The sequence below is a fragment of the Equus asinus genome, chromosome 22 (genome assembly GCF_041296235.1).
Source record: "Equus asinus isolate D_3611 breed Donkey chromosome 22, EquAss-T2T_v2, whole genome shotgun sequence".
Classification (NCBI taxonomy): domain Eukaryota; kingdom Metazoa; phylum Chordata; class Mammalia; order Perissodactyla; family Equidae; genus Equus; species Equus asinus.
In genome coordinates this window covers 48,939,063-48,959,301 of record NC_091811.1, presented here as the reverse complement: position 1 = coordinate 48,959,301, position 20,239 = coordinate 48,939,063, and the positions used below count along the sequence as shown (strand labels likewise).

General features: G+C 39.2%; 1 protein-coding gene across 6 annotated transcripts in view; it reads left to right on the top strand.

Annotated features, from left to right (window-relative positions):
- The window catches only part of SLC38A4 (solute carrier family 38 member 4), a 70,459-nt gene that overhangs the window by 42,923 nt on the left and 7,297 nt on the right, over nt 1-20,239 (top strand). For all 6 annotated transcript variants that reach the window (XM_044756145.2, XM_044756146.2, XM_014860480.3 and 3 more), the window contains 11 exons: nt 3,630-3,720; nt 4,227-4,342; nt 7,133-7,206; nt 7,669-7,761; nt 12,043-12,124; nt 12,215-12,297; nt 12,398-12,456; nt 13,276-13,551; nt 13,667-13,746; nt 15,042-15,142; nt 17,080-17,204. In XM_044756145.2, the coding sequence (XP_044612080.1) occupies nt 3,630-3,720; nt 4,227-4,342; nt 7,133-7,206; nt 7,669-7,761; nt 12,043-12,124; nt 12,215-12,297; nt 12,398-12,456; nt 13,276-13,551; nt 13,667-13,746; nt 15,042-15,142; nt 17,080-17,204 (1,180 nt within the window). The remainder of the gene's footprint in view (nt 1-3,629; nt 3,721-4,226; nt 4,343-7,132; nt 7,207-7,668; nt 7,762-12,042; nt 12,125-12,214; nt 12,298-12,397; nt 12,457-13,275; nt 13,552-13,666; nt 13,747-15,041; nt 15,143-17,079; nt 17,205-20,239) is intronic.

Sequence of the window (20,239 nt, the reverse complement as noted above, 5' to 3'; positions counted from 1 at the left end):
GTGTCTGAATTGCCTCATTTATAAAGTCCAATTGTAATGTCTAATGTTGAGTGCCTATAATTCCCTTCAATATCTGCTCCTCCTCCAGTAATCCCAATCTTGGTGAAAGTCACCACTACCATTCAGCAGCTCAATCAAAAGATCCTAGGGTTCAACTTTGACTCATTTCTTCCCCCAAACTGCACATCTATTGTTTGATTATATCCAGTTGGTTCTACCTTGTTAATGTTTCAAATCCACCCTCTTCTCTGTATTCTATTGCCATCTTACTTTGGGCCCTCATCATCTGTCACCTGTCTATTACACCAGCTCTGATTTGTCTCCCTGTCTTACATTTTGCTCTCTTCCAACTAGCCCTCCATGTCCCTACAAAAATAATCTTTTGTAACTGCAGACTGACTCGTGGTCCATCCCTGGGTAAAGCCCTTCAGTGGCTCCCCATTAACTATCAGGTAAAGACTAGACTATCCATTGCTTGGCATGTAAGGCCTTTCATGAGCTGTGCCTCCCCGAGCTCTCCTCTCCTCTCTCTTGCTCTGTTCCTAGATTGTACTCTCTTCTCTAGCCTTGTTGAGCCACCACAGCTCCCTGTGACTTCACTCATTCCGCTCCATCTGCCTGGAGTGCCCACTTTAAGTATCATCCACCCACCTTCCCCTTTCTCTCTGTTGATGCCTCTCATCCTTCAAGACTCAGCCCAGTGTCAGGTCTCCTGTGAAGCCTTCCACCAGGTAGAAGTGACCACTCCGACTTTTGTGCACCCCTTCCCTATCCAGATGGTCATCATGTCACTACAACAGGTTAATAGCCTCTGGTCCTAGCACATATCACACTGCCTGGTACGTAATAGTGCATGATAGTTATTTGAGAAGTCAATTAATTTCTCACAAAATGTTATGTAACACAAATAGGGCGTGTAACGCAAATAGGACTTAGGACATGCAGAAGTGAATTTTGGACCAAATCTAGACCTGAAATAGAGAATATTATCCTCAAACAAGGACGTCTCATTTCATTCATCACATCCAGGAAAGGCCCATCAGGAGGAGCACTGTCCTTCCTCCAAGGAGTCAGTGCAGACAACTCCGGTGTTGGGCTAGAGAGGCCATGGAGATGGAAATCGTGGCGTCTTCCGGGTTGCACGACTTGAGGAGGCACAGCGTGGTAGAACACAGGGCTTTTGAATCTTCAAAGTAGTTGCCTGACTTTGGAGAAGATATTTCACTTCTTTGAGCTTCAGTGGAAAATGCAGAATGGCAAACCAGCACCTACTTTCCTGGGGATGAAATGAGTACCTGGAAGGCAGATGAAGCTCAGTAAACTTTTGTCCTTTCTCTTCCACTTCATTGCCCTTAGTAAATCGATCAAGTCTGAGGGCTCCTTTGTTTCTGAGAAGGATGCACACAGATATGAGTTCTGCAGAGCTGCCCAAGCTGAAGGGGACACTGTCCCCAAAACAGTCCTACAGAGTCATTTGATTTGGTCTTCTAAAAGTCTTAGTGGAAAGAGCAAGAATGTTTTTGTTAAGCTTCGTATAGTGTTTCCTGGATGACTTCCAGTGACTTAGCTTTTAACTCCTGACTCAAACACGAGGCAGTATTCTGCAATTTTGTAATCACTTTAAAAAGATGGGTTTTGTTTATATTTGCTTTAAACCGATCCCTTAAATGTAAATTTTTGGGAAATTCTACATAATGCATTTATTTGGAATCATTATACTTACTTTTTCAATACATGCTGGGTTCAGTATCAAAACATTTCAGACACTGGGGACATTTCTCATGTATTTTATACAATCTTGGCGTGTTTTATGACTACAACTCATCTCTTGCCAAAATAAGAATATGCAAATGCCTCAAAAAAGAAAATCTATTTGCTTTCACATTCTAAATTTTAAACACTACTCACGAACTAAAGGATTCTAGATTATTGATTAAGGTAAAAAATAGAATGTTGAACATTCCAGAATTTAAATTCAGATGACACTTTTGTTTTTATAATCCTTAGACCTATTTTAGGCTCCATTTCATCTTATTGTCAACTATGAACGTTATGTACCAGTCTCCACATAGCAAGTAGATTAAGTACAGACTAATAAAATAAAGCACAAAAAGGAGGGGGGAGTGGAGGGCAGAGATGGGAGAAGGCAGCATGTGAGGGCATAACGCTTCCTACGGGAAATAGGAGGAGAACACCAGGAAATGTTCCTAACTTGTACACCGTGAAGTTCTAGAAAACCCACTCCTTGGGTTCTAGGAAAGCACATAAAACTTTGTGATTTCGTCTGCTGTTTCCATCTACAACTGATATTGTTCTCTATTCTCAAAAAGTAAGCCTGTTATCCCTCTTTCTCACAAGATAGTTTCAGGATTAGCTCCTATTATAAAAGGGAATTTGTACAGATCTTCTGTAATAATTATTTTCCACTTTTTTATTTCCACGGCTTATTTTGATAAAACACTCTCCAACTATTTTATCTTACTCTCTCATGCAAGAGATGCCCTAAAAAAATGCCCTAAAAATTGGAATGTATCTAATTATAAAGCACTTTTAAGACACATATATAGTCAAACATTTCATGCAACAAAAAGAAAGCCTGTGTGATGTTTTTCAGTGTCAGAATGCAATGGTGGCAGCTGGACTCATTAGTCGAGCCTTCTAGAAATATGGCTGCCACTAGACCCATGTCGTCAAAGCCCCTGGCATGTAACTGCAGGAGCCGACCAGCACAGACAGGCAGTGCACAGCTCCAGCCTATGCCCAAGCAGACCGTGATCTCAGTGTTCCGTGGGTAGTGAGATTTTAAGGTCCTGCTTCCCTCCCAACCCCTCTACTAATTCACTGAGTATTTAAAAAATATTTTTGTTAGTTTCGTCTATTGTCTAATAACCCGAGTACATTTTCAGAGTAATTAAAATACACACACTCACATATGAAAACAACCAAACAGAACACAGAGCTACCGTTGAACTACTTTCCAGCAAGGGGTATGTGGATAAACAGATGGAGCCAAAAGAGAGGAAAATACCAGCTACAGGGCCCTGCCTGGGACTGCAGGGTGCTCTGGAAGATCCTAGACTTGCAGTCCGGTGGGTAGGGGCCTGCTACTTCACCTTTCTCGGCCACAGTCGCCTCATCTTTAGATTTCCTCTCTTATGGATACTTGAGCATGAAATAACATGAAGATCACAGTACCTAGGCACTTAATAAATATTTATTGAATTAATAAAATCATCTGATTACGGTGTGTTAGTTGAGAAAACTCAGCCACTACTCTGTACGCTTTCTTGGGAAGGGCTCTAAATGGGAGCAGAATTAGCTCTAATTCTTCTCTTTCTTGCACAGTTAATGTGGGAAGAAGAAATGTGGCTTAAAAATGGTCTCCATTAAAAGAATATTTTCTTCCTCCATAACTTCCTCCCTCCCTCCCAAGGTACAGTCCTAACTGGATCTCAGGTGTTGGTCTGGAAGGAACATTAGCAGGAAGGAGGAGAAGAAAGCGGTTTTAGGTGTCTTGTTTTTCCTCCCCTTATTCAGTTACTTACATCACCTGAAACATTCGTGTAACGTAGAGCATTTGCTTAGATGTTTTTACATTCCTATTTTCCTTTTTTTGTGTGTGCATTCAGTCAATTTGCTAATGGAGATGATGAAAGTCAGAAGTTCCTGACAAGTGGATTTTTGGGGGAAAAGAAGCTGGCAGATTATGATGATGAACATGTGAGTGAATCTCTGCTCTCAGGCAGTAAACAGGACTTAAGGGTGTCTGATCTACCTAGGTCTCTGCGGGAAAACAATGTGACTGAAATTTTCCAAGCCTTCATCAGCACATTCTCTGTTTATTCAGGCCCTTACTGGAATAAGGGCTTGTTTTTCCTGTTCGCCATATGGCTGTATAAATCATTTATGAAATTTATTTGTTTTTTGGAGAAATCATTCTAACCCAAATGGAATCTGCCATCATACATGCTTTCCCTTCTTTGTGTTACTTGACCTGTATTTTTTATTTTTACTGAGATCCCTGCTGAAACCAAGCGCAACATTCCATTGAAAATTACACGCTTTTATTGAAATTGAGTAATGGCTGTAGTCACTCTGATTTTATCTTAGTCTTCTATTTTGGACCATAATCTCCTGCAGTAAAGATGATGTGAGAGTAAGAATAACCCCCAAAAGCTTCATCCTTTGGCAAATATGTGTTTATAATGTGTCCCTTTTTCTTCAAGCATCCTGGAACCACCTCCTTTGGAATGTCTTCATTCAACCTGAGTAATGCCATCATGGGCAGTGGGATCTTGGGCCTGTCCTATGCCATGGCCAACACAGGGATCATACTTTTTGTGTAAGTGAATGGACATATCTGCATGGTTCAAAGCTTGTACATACCTGGTGTTCTGTCAGTTAGCAATCTGAAGTTTGATCTTTGTGAACAGGAATAATCTGAGAAAGTATTAGCATATTGCTCTTTCTTTTAGATAAAACAGCAACCCGAGGAATAATCAAAGCAGTCTAATCATAGTACTTGTTCAACTAACCCAGTGGCAGAGAGTTTATGTGCTCAACCACCCCAAGTGCTGGAGCAGCCCCACCAGTCCATAGGAACCATTTTACAAAGTAATTCATTGTTCAGGGGATGCTTAAAATAATTTGCTGTTGTTTCCCAGAAGCAAATCTGACTTTATCGCACTCTTAGGAAAAAGACCGCTTCCCACACCAGGCCTACAGAGCCGTGCATGCCCTGGTTCCATCTCATGCCCCATCTCCTCTGCCTCTAAGCACCAGGTACACTGGGCACACTGGCCTTCTCTCCATCCCATGAAGGTGCCGTGTTCTCTCTCACCATAGGGCCTTTGCACATGATCTTAGAATCCTCTTCCCTTTTCCTTTTCTTCTGGTTAACTGCTCATATCTCAGCTCAGCCTCACCTCAGTGCTGCCTTCCCTGACCTCCATAACTCAGACAAACCACCTTATTATACACTCACTAGTTTTAATGTTTTAGTGCAGTTGTCTGATTCATTTGGGTAATGTCTGTATCCCTTGCCAGACTGCAGTCTCCAGAGAGTTGAGCCCATGTCTGTTTTTACTCACCACATGTCTGTATCCCCAAGTCCTAGCACAGTGCCTGGCACAGGGAATGTCAGCAGAGTGGCCGAAGCTTATTCCTAAACCTACACACTTTAACCAAACTTGGTCAAATGCTACCTAAGGGTAGCAGTGTCACATAGCTGACCTGGAGGGTGGACACCGCATCGTCTGTGACAGACGGGCACAGACATTTGTGTGCATTATGTATGACCTGGTATTTTCCAGGACACAGTTGGCAGCAGTGGAATTCTTCACAGGAATAAAGTCTAATGTTAGGCATCTGTGTGAATGCAGATCACAATCCCTAAGGCAATGCTGGAGAGTTAAATAACTGTCTAAGAATGCAACATTTATATTATAAATATATGCTATTTATGTTTTGAGCATCACTTCTGATTAGATAATCACACAGCTATTTGAGGGCTAAGGAATAGGCAGGACTATAAATATTTATATTGTGTTAGTGCTTTGATGGAAGAGTTTTAGGTATAATATTTTTTAGCCAAATGGGTTTTTATATCAACTTTACTTTTAGAAGCCATGTTTTAAATAAACTAGTTTTTTTTAATTTTCTGAATCTTAACGGCTAGAGATGTATTCATATGTGTATTTGTATACTTTTGTAATGTATGGTATCTCTAAGACAAAAAGACTGCCTTCTCCTTATTAATTATACATACCATTCAAATAATTAGGGAGTTATCATAGACCACTGATGAACAGAAAAAAGAAACACTCCCCCCAATCCTGGAGTCACAGATCATTCTCATAGGATTTAAAACCAAGGGCCTCATTTCAGGCCTATAAACATGTAGCCGAATAATTTGGCCCAAGCAATTAAATTGCTAGACATCGTGGGTCTGTTTTGCGTACCCCAATAGACAGACTGGGTTCAGCAATCTCCTTTAATTCACAGCAAGTGACACAGGATTTGATTGGTTTCACTTTTAGTATTTTCTGCCAAAACAAGTCTATGTTTAGAATACAGGGAATGCTGTTAATTTCCCAGGGAACAAAATTATATAGTCTAAATTACATAATTCTTTAAGAACAGGTAAATTCATAAGGCCTGTGGAAAAATATATGTCATTGATTAGACAGCTCTGGCAACATATTTTATGGAAAATGAGTATAATATAGCTATGGTAGTTATAAAATTTATAACTCATGGTCCAAATATGCATTTGCAACATTGGCTTCATCGGGAATTACCAGAGAATCAGATCAGCTGTGGGGAAGTTGTTTAGTGTGCTCTCATTATGTAAAATAGACAAAGAATAAGATTTTTTTTAAAATTTCAGGTGAAGTTTAGTGTTGTTCCTTAATGTATTACAAGGTACTTTTATCTATATTCTTATTTTTGCTCTCCAATTCCTAGTTTTGGAGAAACACTGATCACTGTGTACATGAAACCATATCTGCCTGTGGACATGTGGAGGGTCCCGAATCAGAAATGCTTCTTTCTGAATACAGCAAAGGAATTTTCCTGCAGCCTGCATTTCCCTTTCTCTGTTTCTCTATTACACAGGCGATTGTCTGACCCTCTGTTTCGCAAGGTGTCTTGCCATCTAATGCACACGATCAGTGGTAATGAAGCTCTGACTCTGCATGCCTTGGTTTCTATATTTCTAGATTTTCAATTAGGGTTTAGTCGGACGATTGAATAGCCATTGCATTATAAATGTTGATGCATATGTCATGCAAATATGATGTACATATACCCATATGTTGAGTAAATAGATACAGTATTTGCTAACTTGCTATACATTTAGCATCTAAATTATGAACCAGATTCTACCACTGGGTCACACTAAAAAAACTACATTAGGAAATTCAGGTAGTAGGTTTTGGCACATAAAATTTGGCAAATCCCAGTTCTGTGACGTTTAAGAGTATGTGTGGAGTTCTGAAAAACATTTCTCAGCTTCCCCAAAATACACATCCTTTGGAAAGATAATGACCAATGTGATAATCTATTATAACATCTAACATTATGTCTTATTTGTTATAAACACTTTATTTTTGACTCTCGATTCTCTCCACAGAATCATGCTGCTTGCTGTGGCAATATTATCGCTCTATTCAGTTCACCTCTTATTAAAGACTGCCAAGGAAGGAGGTACGCTACCCCCTAAGTCGCAGATGTTCCATTTTGATTCTCGTTAAAGGGTATTTCAGCCTGTAGCGCCGTAACGGTGGGATGATTTTGGTCAATTTCATATCTCATTTTCTTCTGACCCCAATGACATGGTTTCTCAATGCTTTTAGTTATTCGGGCAACTGAGAGAAGTGAAAGTCAATTAGCTCAGGTTGAAATCAAATAGAAAGAGATTTTTGGTGGATGATGCAAATAACAGTTTTGACTTGCTGCATGGAGCTAACACGAATGAAGCCATTGCTTCTTGTTAGGAGAATATTCTAATGTCTTTCATACCGGTTTTTGAGATTGCATCTTTTGGGTTTATAATTTCCGGATGGTCTTTCTTTACATTTTTGAGACTCCAGTGTCGAATTACATTATAGAAATATGTTAGTCGTTAAAATAACCTTTTTAACAAGGATATTTTATCTTTGATTGTAGGGTCTTTAATTTATGAAGAATTAGGGGAAAGAGCATTTGGATGGCCTGGGAAAATCGGAGCTTTTATTTCCATTACAATGCAGAACATTGGAGGTAAGGGGATATAGCTTTCAATAGACCACTTAAGCTTTCCTAAAGAATGTTCAATAAATAAGAAAACTCTTATGGCAATGAACAAGCACTTTAAATACAAGAAAATATCTGCTTTATAGTTCTTAAATGTAAAAAATAAATTTTCTCATTTATTGTTTCCCCTTAATTAAAAATAGCAATATCTAACAGTGAAATACTGTATAAAACCCCATCAATTGAATTCTAGAATTAAAACATAGAATAAAATTTCTCTTGATTTCAAATGTTATTATGGCTTTAATTATTACTTGTGAAAACTAAAGCATTAGTGTTTCTTCCTATCCTTGCCAGAACGGGTGATGTTTCATACGTATGATTGAATTTATTTCATAAAATTTAAAATTAAGTATCTGAGGGACATAGCCAAATTTTGGGGTCCTTGAGACACAAGCCTGCACAGAGCCAACCCACTGGAGACTGTCCCTAGAAATTGTGCTAAGGCAAAAATCTAGCTAGGCGTCAGAAGCATCTAGACCCATGTTTCAGATGTCCAACTGTCTACATCCTCTTGCAGAGCTATCCCCACATACTGGCACTTATTCCTCAACTTCTACTTGCTTCTTGCCCAAACCTGCTATTCTATTCCTCCGTTCTTCCTTCTCTCAATGAACAATACCAGCAGCATCCAGTTTCTTAAGCCAGAAATCTGGGTCTCAGCCTAAGCTTTTCCCTTTCTCCCTAACCTTGGACATCCAGTCAAATGCCAACTCCTGTCCATTCTGTCTCATACTTAGCTCTTGAATCTCTCCTCTCCTGTTCTCTTCTCCCCAGTTCAGGTGATCATTATTTCTAGCTCAGACTGTTGCAGTAGCTTTCTAACTGGTCTCCTTGTCTTGAACGTCCCCTGCTCCCATCTCTAATTCATCTTCCAGATTCACTTTCTCAAACTCAAATTAATTCTTGTTTCTCTTGTGTGTAAAATTCTTCAGTGTACCCTCATTATTTTCAGGTAAAATTTAAACTCTTTGTCCTGACACATAAGGTTCTTCATCATCTTTCTTCTCCCTACTTTTCTGATACCTTCCCTACCAAACCCACAGCTGTCATCTATCTATCCATCTCTCTCTCTATTTATCATCTATCTATCTCTATCTGTATGTATCACCTATCTCTATCTATCATCTATATCTATCCACCTGTCTATCTATCCCCTATGTGTCCTGTGTCATGCCGTAACAAACTGTATTCAGTTCCCTCCTCTTGTCCTGCATCCCTAACACACACACACACACACACACACACACACGCACGCATTCTCTCTCTGTTTGCTCACACAATCCAACACTTCTCTGGGCTATTAGGTATCAGTTCCTCTGGGCTCCCTTGGCCCTGTTTGTATGTATCTGGTATGTTACTGTTTTTAAAAAGATATCTTAAAACTCTTGAATAGAGAATAGACTTTTGGAGTGTGATGTACCTGAATTTTACTCTGTTTCTGTCACTGTCTGTGACCTTGGGAAAATCACTTTACTCCTCTAATTTTTCCATCTATCAAAATGAGAGTAATATCCCATCCCCACGAGGTCATTGTGAGGATGAAATAAGATAACATATGGTGCATAATAAGGGTTCAGTACAGGCTTCCTTCCTTCCTGGTTCTCGGATTCAATTTCCACGTCTCTGGAGCCCACCTGATAACTTGTTAAATGGATATTTTTACAATTATAAGACAAATATATGCTAATTGTGAAAAGCTAAAACATTACATAAATACATAAATTACAAAGAAATGTTTATGTATGGCACCTTTAGAAATAACTACTCCATGTTTGCCTCTATGCCAAATTTAGCAAGTATATTGTAACTGATAAAATTGGGTCATCTTGCAATACTGATTTGCAGCTTCCTTTTTTATTTAACAGTATGTCTTGAATGCTTTTGCATACTATTCTTTTTAATGGCTTTTGAGTTTTCCGCTGTACAAATGTGCCATAATTGGTTTACTGAAGACTTTATTGATGAACAGTTGCATTCTGTCCAGTTTTTCTCTGTTATAAATGATGCTGCAATAAATAAACTTGCACGGAGGCGACCCTTTTGGTAAATAAAATCACTGGGGTCACCTAGGGTTTCTGGAATGCAGCAATTCTTTTAATAACCTTTATCCAACCATACCTGTTCCTGATAATGGATACTTGGTAAGCAGATAAATAAATTCCAGCCATATCTTAATGATTTGTTTTTATTTCTTTTCACATTTTTATGTATTGAGACTACAGTCCTGGGTGGAATTTGACAGTCACACCAGGATTGTTCCATTCATTTTACTGGTTTTGGGCCACAAGCATATAAGCCCTCCTCCCCCACCAAATAGACTGCTTTAATTTACTTGTTTGGACAACTGAAATAACTGGACATACACATATTTAGCTCTGAACCCAAAAGGCTGAGTGGCAACAGGACCGTCTGCTGCCCAAAGTGTAGCTATTATTGTGCTTCTAAATAATGAAATAAACTATAAAGTGGATCAAGCCACATACACACACACCAAAGAAGCATGGCTTTAAGGGAGTAAGACGAAATTTCATATACCTTCTCTGAAAATGCTCTCATTTTGGTTACTCTATATGATTAGTGGTTATTTTGCCTAAGGCAAATCATTTGTATTTCTGTATTTAGCAATTCCACATTTAGAATGTTTAACTTTCTCATTCCCCTGAAAAATTAACCTTTACCACAGATGTTTCAACATTAGCAGAATAGTGTTGACATTACTCAGACAAGTCTGGATCATTCTGATTTTTCAAAGACCAAACACATTAACAGCAATGACATCACTGAAAGTCAGCAATTAATAGCTCTAAAATTGAATGGTACCCCACTGAGCCAGTTAATCAGAAATATCTCCTGTGTTTACGCTCTGTAAGATTTAGCTTTAGCCAAGGTCTTTGTAAAGATTAACCAAATAATGTTGACAAAAGACACATCGGGTATTGTAAAAAATCATTTCACCTCACGATAGAGAAGAAAGCCTAGCCCCAAATCAGGGATCTTGTATTTTGGATATGGTCTGTCATTTTCCAGCAGTGTGTGATCTTGGACATGTCATTGAAGCTCTCAAAATCTTTATATCCTCAGCTGTGGAGTGAAGATAATAATATACATCTTGCTGTTTCACATGGCTTTTCAGCTGATCAAATGGAGTGATTTGCAGAACTAAACAATGTGGGGAATTATTTTCATCATTATCACTTTTGTTTGAGGAAATATTTTTTTTAAGGAAATATTTTTAAACTATTAATAGTTCAGTTTGCAACTTAGATATCTGCTTTAAATGTCTGTTAGCAAAAATTCACCAGAAGGTTGTAGCACACACTTAAATCTTGCAATGTAACACTTATCAATTTAATTTTTAATTGAGTCTTTTGACCATATGTCAATAACAAATTAGTATTATACTTCACTGAGTGAATGGACTTGGGAAGGGATGTTGCATAAATCCCTACAATTGTAGCAAACTTGTATGTTATGCATATGTATATATACGCATTTTTCCAGAGAGAGAGTTTATAGATTTCATCAGATTTTCAGAAGAATACATGATCACACATATATCACTTATCTAGATGCTCAAGAAATTTTGCCACTTTGCAGAATTTGTTATTTGGCCAAAGGGAGACTAGGATATAGAAAAGAAAAAAAAGAAAAACTCCATTGACAAAGGGAGGAGAAGCTATCATCTCTTGTATTCTTGTATCAGTCTAGTATGACTCCGGCTTAGACGATCAGTGATCTGAGACTCCGTGTGCCCCTCAGGGAGATTACAGAGGACTAGACTGGTGCCCACCCAGGGAGAGCCAGAGGGACACGTAGTCTACCCAGCTCCACCCTGCAATTTTGTCCTTTCTCTTCTGGCCCATGTCTTTGGTTGCCAGACCCCTACCCAAGTTATAGACACTAAAACAGGCACACTCAGTACAGGCCATAATGACTCATAACTAACGAGGGTAAAACTTGGAAACTGCAGTTTCACTGAAAACATCAGAGCTGAATTGAACCCAGAATCAGCATTGATACTATTAGCAAAGGTCCATATGCAAGAGCCAGAGGGCTGAATGTCTAGTTTTGAAAAGAACTTGGAAGAGTACGGAATATACACTGAGTGGCTTTTTTTTTCTGTTTGGGGGATTAGATGCTCATCTTACTGAGAAGAATGGATGTCCCAAATGCCGGGACTTCTCACAACTTGCCTGTGACTTTAGTGCTGTGCACACCACTAAGTTGTCACATTTTCCATTTTAGCAATGTCAAGCTACCTCTTTATCATTAAATATGAACTACCTGAAGTAATCAGAGCATTCATGGGACTTGAAGAAAATACTGGGTATGTCTTATGTTCTCTCTGTAACGTCAAGTGTTTCACTCTACTTGGTCTTTTCTGATCCTAACATTCTTGTCTCTCTTTGTCTTCTAGAGAATGGTACCTCAACGGCAACTACCTTGTCATATTTGTGTCTGTTGGAATCATTCTTCCACTTTCTCTTCTTAAAACTTTAGGTAAAGTCAATTTTAATTTTTCTTTTCATTTCATTTTCTAATAGCTAAGCTGATTGTAGATGCCATATTCACCTTCCAGAATTTCTCTGCTAACTCCTAGGTTACCTTGGTTATACCAGTGGATTTTCTCTTACCTGCATGATGTTTTTTGTCAGTGTGGTAAGTGATTTATTGACATGCTCTTTATAGCTTGGTGAGCATGAGATGCTTTTAGTGACTGAATTAATGTTCTCATTTTTATTCAAGCACTTCACTAACATGAAATAGTTCTTGCATCACAAGCAATTTTCTTATATTCTAATTTGGAATGAGAAAAGAACAGTCATGTGTTTAAAAATAGTTGTTAGAATGTCAAGGCCATTACTAATTGTATGTTCTAGACACACTGAATGTATATTTGGACAAAAGGAACACTTCAGGCAGGAATGTGACAATAACCCAATATTTAGAAAGGAAGAGGAAGAAGACGTGAAGAGTCTCAGAAGAGAAATGAGTAGGCCATAGAATTAGCCATATCTGCATGAATCCGCCATTTTCTCTCACACATTCTACCCATGAAGAAAGGACAACCACAGTGGACCCAAAAGGGGGAATTTCTTATAATATGGATGCCCAAAGAGGCAAAAGAGGAGGGGTGACTTTTTAGTGAACCATATTATCGTTAGTTTAAAGAAATAAAAGATTTGAAATGTAGCAAGGAAATTCTCATCTTTCTCATTGTTGAGTCTGAATGAAGCTTGGGATAGATTCATGCAAAATACTGTCCCGTGTTGACTCTAAGGGGCAGGGCAGCCAATCATAGTTTCAATTCTTTCCTTAGGACAAAGGCTAGAGAGTCTCCATTGCCCAATAATCTGAAAGGAATCCTGAGGAGAGGCCCCTCACCTCTACCCCATAAGCCATATGGATTTTTGTTTTATTGTTTTTCTCAAAAGGCTGATTTTTTCTTTCTTTCTTTTTTTTAATGACCATGTCTAGGTGATTTACAAGAAATTCCAAATACCCTGCCCTCTGCCTCTTCTGGACCACAATGTTGGAAATCTGACATTCAACAATACAGTTCCAATGCACGTGGTAATGCTACCCAACAACTCTGAGAGTAGTGGTGTGAACTTCATGATGGATTACACCCACCAGAATCCTACAGGGCTCGATGAGAACGAGGCCAAGGGCTCTCTTCACAGCAGTGGAGTAGAGTATGAAGCACACAGTGATGACAAGTGTCAACCCAAATACTTCATATTCAACTCCCGGGTAAGTCACAGGCCTGGGGATGTGCCCTCTGAGTTTTTATGTCGTAAGCTGAGATGGCCTGGCATTGCCATCTGTGTTGGAATGCTAAACATGCTGTGTTGTCTTTGTTTTGCAGACCGCCTATGCAATTCCTATCCTAGCATTTGCTTTTGTATGCCACCCTGAGGTCCTTCCCATCTACAGTGAACTTAAAGAGTAAGGCAGTCATCATTTTAGCCTTCTAATTTGCTTTGAAAATGAGCTCATATGTTCAAAGTTGTTTTATATAGAAGCGTAGTTTATAGCTTTCTCTTCACAGAAAGTTTGTGCTACAACCACTTATCAGTAATGTACTTTAACCAAAAAGGTACGAATCAGCCCCCTCACCTCATTACCTATTCTTCCACCCTAATGGTCCAGGGGAGAGGTTCAGGGCAGGGGAAGGGGGAGCCGAGGCTGTAAGGATTTGGGCAGGCATGGGGAATGGGAATTTGAATTTTGGTAGAAAGAAGTGATGTCACCTAAACTGGATATGATGGCACCCATGAAGATGAAAAATTTTAGTTAGAGTGGCCTTGCTAAGCCACTGATGTCACTTGTGGTCACTTCCTAACCCTTGCCTGCAAGACAGTCATCACAGAGATGTGCCAATATCTGGCCTTCATTATCTTATCTGTACATGGAGACTCTGGTTAGACAATCTTGTTTCTTCCAGCTCATATTCTATGACTTGTTCATATTCCTTTCCCTTTGAGGTTGTTGACATCTACTTGGGGATGAAGTGGATCTGAGCCCACTACCACAGCTTCTCTCTTTACCCTTAGGGGACAGTGTCATGTAATAATTCAACTTCTTTAACTCAGACATCAATAACCTCAGTCTTTGTTCTCACTAAATACCAATAACTTTCCCCATAAATTCTGATCTACCTCATAAAAAATTTTTGGAACACTTTCAAGTGTTTTGGTGTCTTTGATTTACTTGAAAAATCGTATGTAGCAGTTACTCTAGAGGCCTGAGAATTGACGTTAAAAAGCTGGGTGCCCTCTAGAAATGGTTTCCAGAAACTACAGGAAACAATATCAGGCTTCCTGGTAGTCTGAACTCCTGGAGGTAACACTTAGCTGATTCTAGTAGGTTCTTCTCCTCATTAAACCCGTCGCATTGTGAAATATGGAGGCTTCTACACCAGGAGCCAATTTAATCCTCACATTAATTACATCCTTAAATCTTCAGTAGACAAGCTAACTTAGCAACATGAAATAAACAGGTGCTCTTCCAGAAAAATGGTTGCTTCTAAGACTGAAGATCCAGTGTTTAAGAAAAATGGAAACGAATCCCCCGCAGCTCTCTAAGATAAATTTAAAGAAGCTATATTTCTGCACTAGAAATGTGGTTTTATAATGAACAAAACAGACATACATTCTTCCATTATTTTTTAATTTTAATTGTAAAAAGTGATCTTTTCATAAGTTTAGAAAAACAAAACTCAGTGTTCTTTGTCTTTTCAGTCGGTCCCGGAGGAAAATGCAAACAGTTTCAAATGTTTCCATCACAGGGGTGCTTGTCATGTACCTGCTGGCTGCCCTCTTTGGTTACCTAACCTTTTATGGTAGGTCACTCTGTCACAGTCATTCTCTTTGTGCAAATCCTAGTTGGACTGATCATTAACCCGGGTAGGTATAATTCTTTTAATTACCCTCTATAAGCAGCATGATCTGTAGATACATGTATTCAATTCATATACTTTGTCACTTGACCTAAGAAAATGGGACCCGAACCAGTCTGGCTAACAGGCTACAACAATTTGTGAATAACACATGTTTCATAAAAACCACCCTTCAAATTTAATTATTTTCCTTAAGGTATAAGTTATATTTATTTGGCTTGACTCTCTAGGCCATCTCAAGCTAGGAGCAATGAGAGGGAATCCAATTGCATGTTGTAAAGCTCTTTTGGTGGAGTAACTACTAAGCAAATGGCAGAAAAAGTACAAAGTCCTTGAATTGGAACTTGCTTTTTATTTACTGGTCAAGTGGAATCTGGGGGCTTAGAGCATTAGGCAAATTTTCTGGCTTATCCCATTCTATTCTGTTGTAGTGAATAGTTCCCTTAGAAAAGAGAAGGATATGACAGCATTGCCTTCAATCTAAGAATGTACTACCAAAAGGAAAAAACTGCCTATGGCCACATTAGATTTTGCCTGAAACATTTCCTCTTTTTGTTTTTCTCCCCGAAGTCTGAGTATACAGTTGTATATCCTGGTTGTAGGTCTTTCTAGTTCGTCTATGTGGGATACCACCTCAGCATGGCTTGATGAGAGGTGTGTAGGTCCGTGCCCAGAATCCCAACAGGCAAACCCTGGGCCACCAAAGCAGAGTGCACAAACTTAACCACTACGCCAGTGGGCTGGCCCCTCCTCTATGGCATCTTAACAGGATGCAAAAGGAGTAGGATTCCCTTCCATGAAGCATGGCCCTATAGACTAATTTCAGGGGATCAAACATTGACCTGGTAGCAGATGTTCACGCTAATCTATGTTCTCAACATAACTATATTTTTTGTATAAACCTCTCTAACTTTTTGGATTTTTTTTCTGATTTGGTAAATTAAATTGATTGCAAGACAAATTAGGGAAGAAAGGTATGAGGAGAGCACATCTGCTTGGGTTTTATTCTATTTGACTAATATTTGGCTGTTAACCAAGCACTCGCTTTAGATTGGACAGCAACTCCTTGCTGGTTGTGAGTTAATGAAAGTCAGGCCAATACCATTGAAGGTATTTTTTACCCCCCACTTTGTCTGATTTTGAGGGGAGTAGTGGGAAAATCAAACTTCATCTGATTCTAAAAGCACCTCCATGTCATTTGTGTCTGGAATTCTGAATGAATGTGTCTTCCAGGAAGGCAGCATCTCATTCTTAGAGCAACATTCATTGGGAGACCCTGTAAAAGTCATAGTAACTCATTCTTGCATTTTACTTATACTGACTCCAATGAGTTTCAAAAGACAAGCAAAAGCTTGAAAAAGCCCAAAAATATGTGTTTCAGTATCGTGTTGGAGTCATAATTGTTGACTTGAAAAAATATTAGAGATCATTTGTTCTAGAATTTCCCTACTGGGTTCAGAGAAGCTGCATCAGGGATAGCTGGGCAGGTGGGGACAGAGGAAGGTGGTAGGATGTGAGGGACAGGCTGGTGAGGCTTGGGTCTTTCACACCCTCCAATCAGAGCCCCTCAACTTGTCATCTGTTTTGTGATGTTTCTGAATAGCAAAGATAGATTTACCACAATGCAGATGAGCTGGAGGAGCGCCTTAGTAATTTTATATTAGCTCCTGCAACTTTATAAACTTCAGGGCCCCTTTGATCATTTGAACAAAGGTCACACAGCTTAATAAGCTCAGAGACAGGATAAAAATGGAGGTGTGTGGATTCCCAGATCTGGGTTCTTTCTACTGTACTGTGTTCCCTCTGTAAAATGTTACCACAGGTAACCAGTGCCGACTTGACAACACGCAGTGGACTCATTCTCTTCTTGCTCTTTGCAGGAGAAGTTGAAGATGAACTACTTTATGCTTACAGCAAAGTGTACACATTTGACACCCCTCTCCTCATGGTGCGCCTGGCGGTCCTTGTGGCAGTAATGCTAACTGTGCCCATTGTCCTGTTCCCAGTAAGTACATGCAGGTTTGATGAAATCTTGACCCCCGAGATTAGTACATATGTTCTCACTTGATGTGGATTTAATTTTATTGTGAGTTTGCAATTGCAGTGCCCAAGGACATGATTATTTTTATGTAGCATTTTGGAGCCATTTAAAATAAGACCATTTAATATGTAGATATAACAAATATTTTTAGATGTTAAATATTTTTGAAGTGAAGGAAAAAAGTTACAAAATTTATTCCTATTTTCCAGTTTTACAGAGGTCAAAATTTATTTTTAAACAAATTCAAAAGGCAGTTCTTCAATTTCTGTCTTGTGGATCAGTAGAAATCAATAGGAATTCATATAACTTCTGAAACTTGAAAGCCAAAGCCATATAAACTTTTGAATCATATCGCATTTTCACCACAGTTTTGAAGATATTTCATTTTCTCCCCCTAGTTTTTTGTGTTGCAGCAATATTCAAAATTCACCTATTTAATCTCATTCCTTGAAGGCTAACAAGAAGGGGACTCATGTTAAGTAAATGACGTACTCGAACCAAGTTTCTTGAAAAATAGTTATATTATTCATCATATGTCTCTTCTGTTGCCCCCAGAACTGATGCATGCCCTCTGCCAGACTTACACTGGGCTCGCCCCTTCTTGGCATTTGCCGTTGGTGGCAGTCGTTCTGGCATCACAGAGCAGGGCAGGTTGTGGAAATTTGGGCTCCGTGAGTGAAAACCACCACCTATGGATAAACACAATTCTCCAGTCCCCTGCCCACTCTTCTCTTTTCATAAACACTGAATTTGCTCATTCATTTTAGGGGGAAAAGTAAGAGACACAGTAACCAGCACTGTTCTGTCCAGAATATTTCATAGGACCTAGCATATGAGGACAAGTCACATAATGACACTGTGGTCGCTTTAAATGCAGCTCATGTGCTGAAATATTTTTTGGCACATTCCTTTTGCATGAGCGCATGAAATCAGATCCTTATAACTATGGTGGCTAATATTTGACTCTTAAATAACATCTTGCCTTTCATATATCTGAAGGTATTTTTCAAGTGACATGCACACAGCTTTAGCCTAAAATCAGCTCCATGGTGGGTGCAACGCAGAGACAGCTGTAGGCGGAAAGTGTACCGTGGGGTAAAATTCCAAGCAAACCGCATCTCTGAGAAAAGAGTATCTGGAACCTTTGTTTTTGTGTGTAAAGATATCACTAACTAAATTTTGGCACACGGTAGGCTCTCACATCGTTACTGAATCAAAGCCTTTTATAAAAGAAATCTGTGATGGGCTTCTGTATTGCTTTATTTATAAGCGCTAAATATGGTGCTTTCAAGTTGTGGTCTCAGGAGATTAATGGACTTGGCCGAGGTCACGCAGCGGGTTGGTAACTGTTGAACTAACGCAGTGCTCAGAGCATGACGCTGATAGCTGGCATCACAATAATGGGAAGGGAAAGTCAGCCTTTCATTCACTAATGACCATGTCACTTCAACATTAAAAAGCCAGACCTCCCCATAGAAATTCTTCCCCTCTGTGACGATAAGGCTCTTGTGTAAATCTGACCATCAGGAAGGGCAATAGTTTGTAAACATCTCCCACTAGATGTCCATTAGAACCAAAATTGACCATTAGAACCAGATTTCAGAAAAATAACTACTGCTGGCCTTTTTTATGTATTTTCACTCAACAGTAGCATCTATGAAACATTTTGCACGTAATTCTGCCCTGGCCCTTAGAGTGTTAATTGAGACGATCTGTATATCATTGAGACGATCCACCTTTTCCTCTGGGTTATAAGTCACTGGAGGATAGGGATGCACACAGTGACTGACTGGCACAGGATGAGTTCAGCAAAGGAGTCTTGCCTTTTCCTCAGATGTATAAACTGCCTTTTCTAGCAAAAGCATAGGCTGTTCCCCTTGCCACCGTTTGCCATGGACTTCAGTTGGAATGAGGATCCTGGCTCAATGAACCATCCGTGGATGTGATGGACGACATCAAAGCAGGTCCTGCCTCCTTGTCTCAGTCAAGTCGCACAAGGCTACATTTAGAATCTTTTCCCCCAAAGTGATAGAAGTTGTTAGTGGTGTTTTTGTTTGTTTCTTTCAATTTAGAGCCACAATTTTCAATGTGTCAAATGAAAAGTCACAGCACCGTTCTCCTGACAGGTTTCTTTGAAGTAAGTTTATTTGACCAATAAGTTTATTTACTTTGCCTTGATATCCCCGCATACAAGTAGTAAAACAAACAAAACATAATCTGGATTAAAATCTGTCAGTTTTAGGTATTATTTTGTGTTCTCCTTCTTTCAACAAATGATAAGTGGGCTCTCTTTCTTAGGAGCCCAGGCAAAGATGACAAAGGTTTTGTTGGTGGTGTGTGGTTGGTTGGGTGGTTTTTTCTTTTATTACTCCATTTATTATCTTTCTTTTCTCCAGTTAGATTAGTTTTTCCTTCTTAGTGGAAGGCACAAAGTAACTGCTTGAATTGCTTGTTGAACAAATGAATAAATGAAGTGAATTGAGACTAGCTTTTTTACCAGCAGCCTAACATTTTCTCTTCTCTTTCTTCCTAGTGGGAGGGGGGTGATATGGGGCAGAGGTGTCTATTATGGGACTGCACGTCCTTCCCAGGGACTCATAATGCCATTATCAGCTTGTGCTTCCTTTTATGTAGTAAAATTCACACATCACCATGAAAAACAGAAAACCAAATAATCTGAACAGGTTTGTCAAGAACACACAGATTCAAATTCCACCCGCCACACCTTTAAAAAAAAAGAGGTCATGTCGCAGATTAGCTTCTTCTATTTCATTTTATCCTAGTAAAATCATTCTTTTCACTTATGTTGCCTTCAGATCTCCTGTTTTGAAGCAGACGTAGATGTAGGCATCAAAATATGGCAGGTGATGCTGTGAACTGGAATAGAGTAGTGATCCACAGGTATTTCCAACAGTCTTGTCCTAAGCAATCCTGCGAGGTGAAACCGGTTCACTTCTAAGCAATAAAAGTGTTTTTTTTTTAGAGTTCAGGCTCCCACT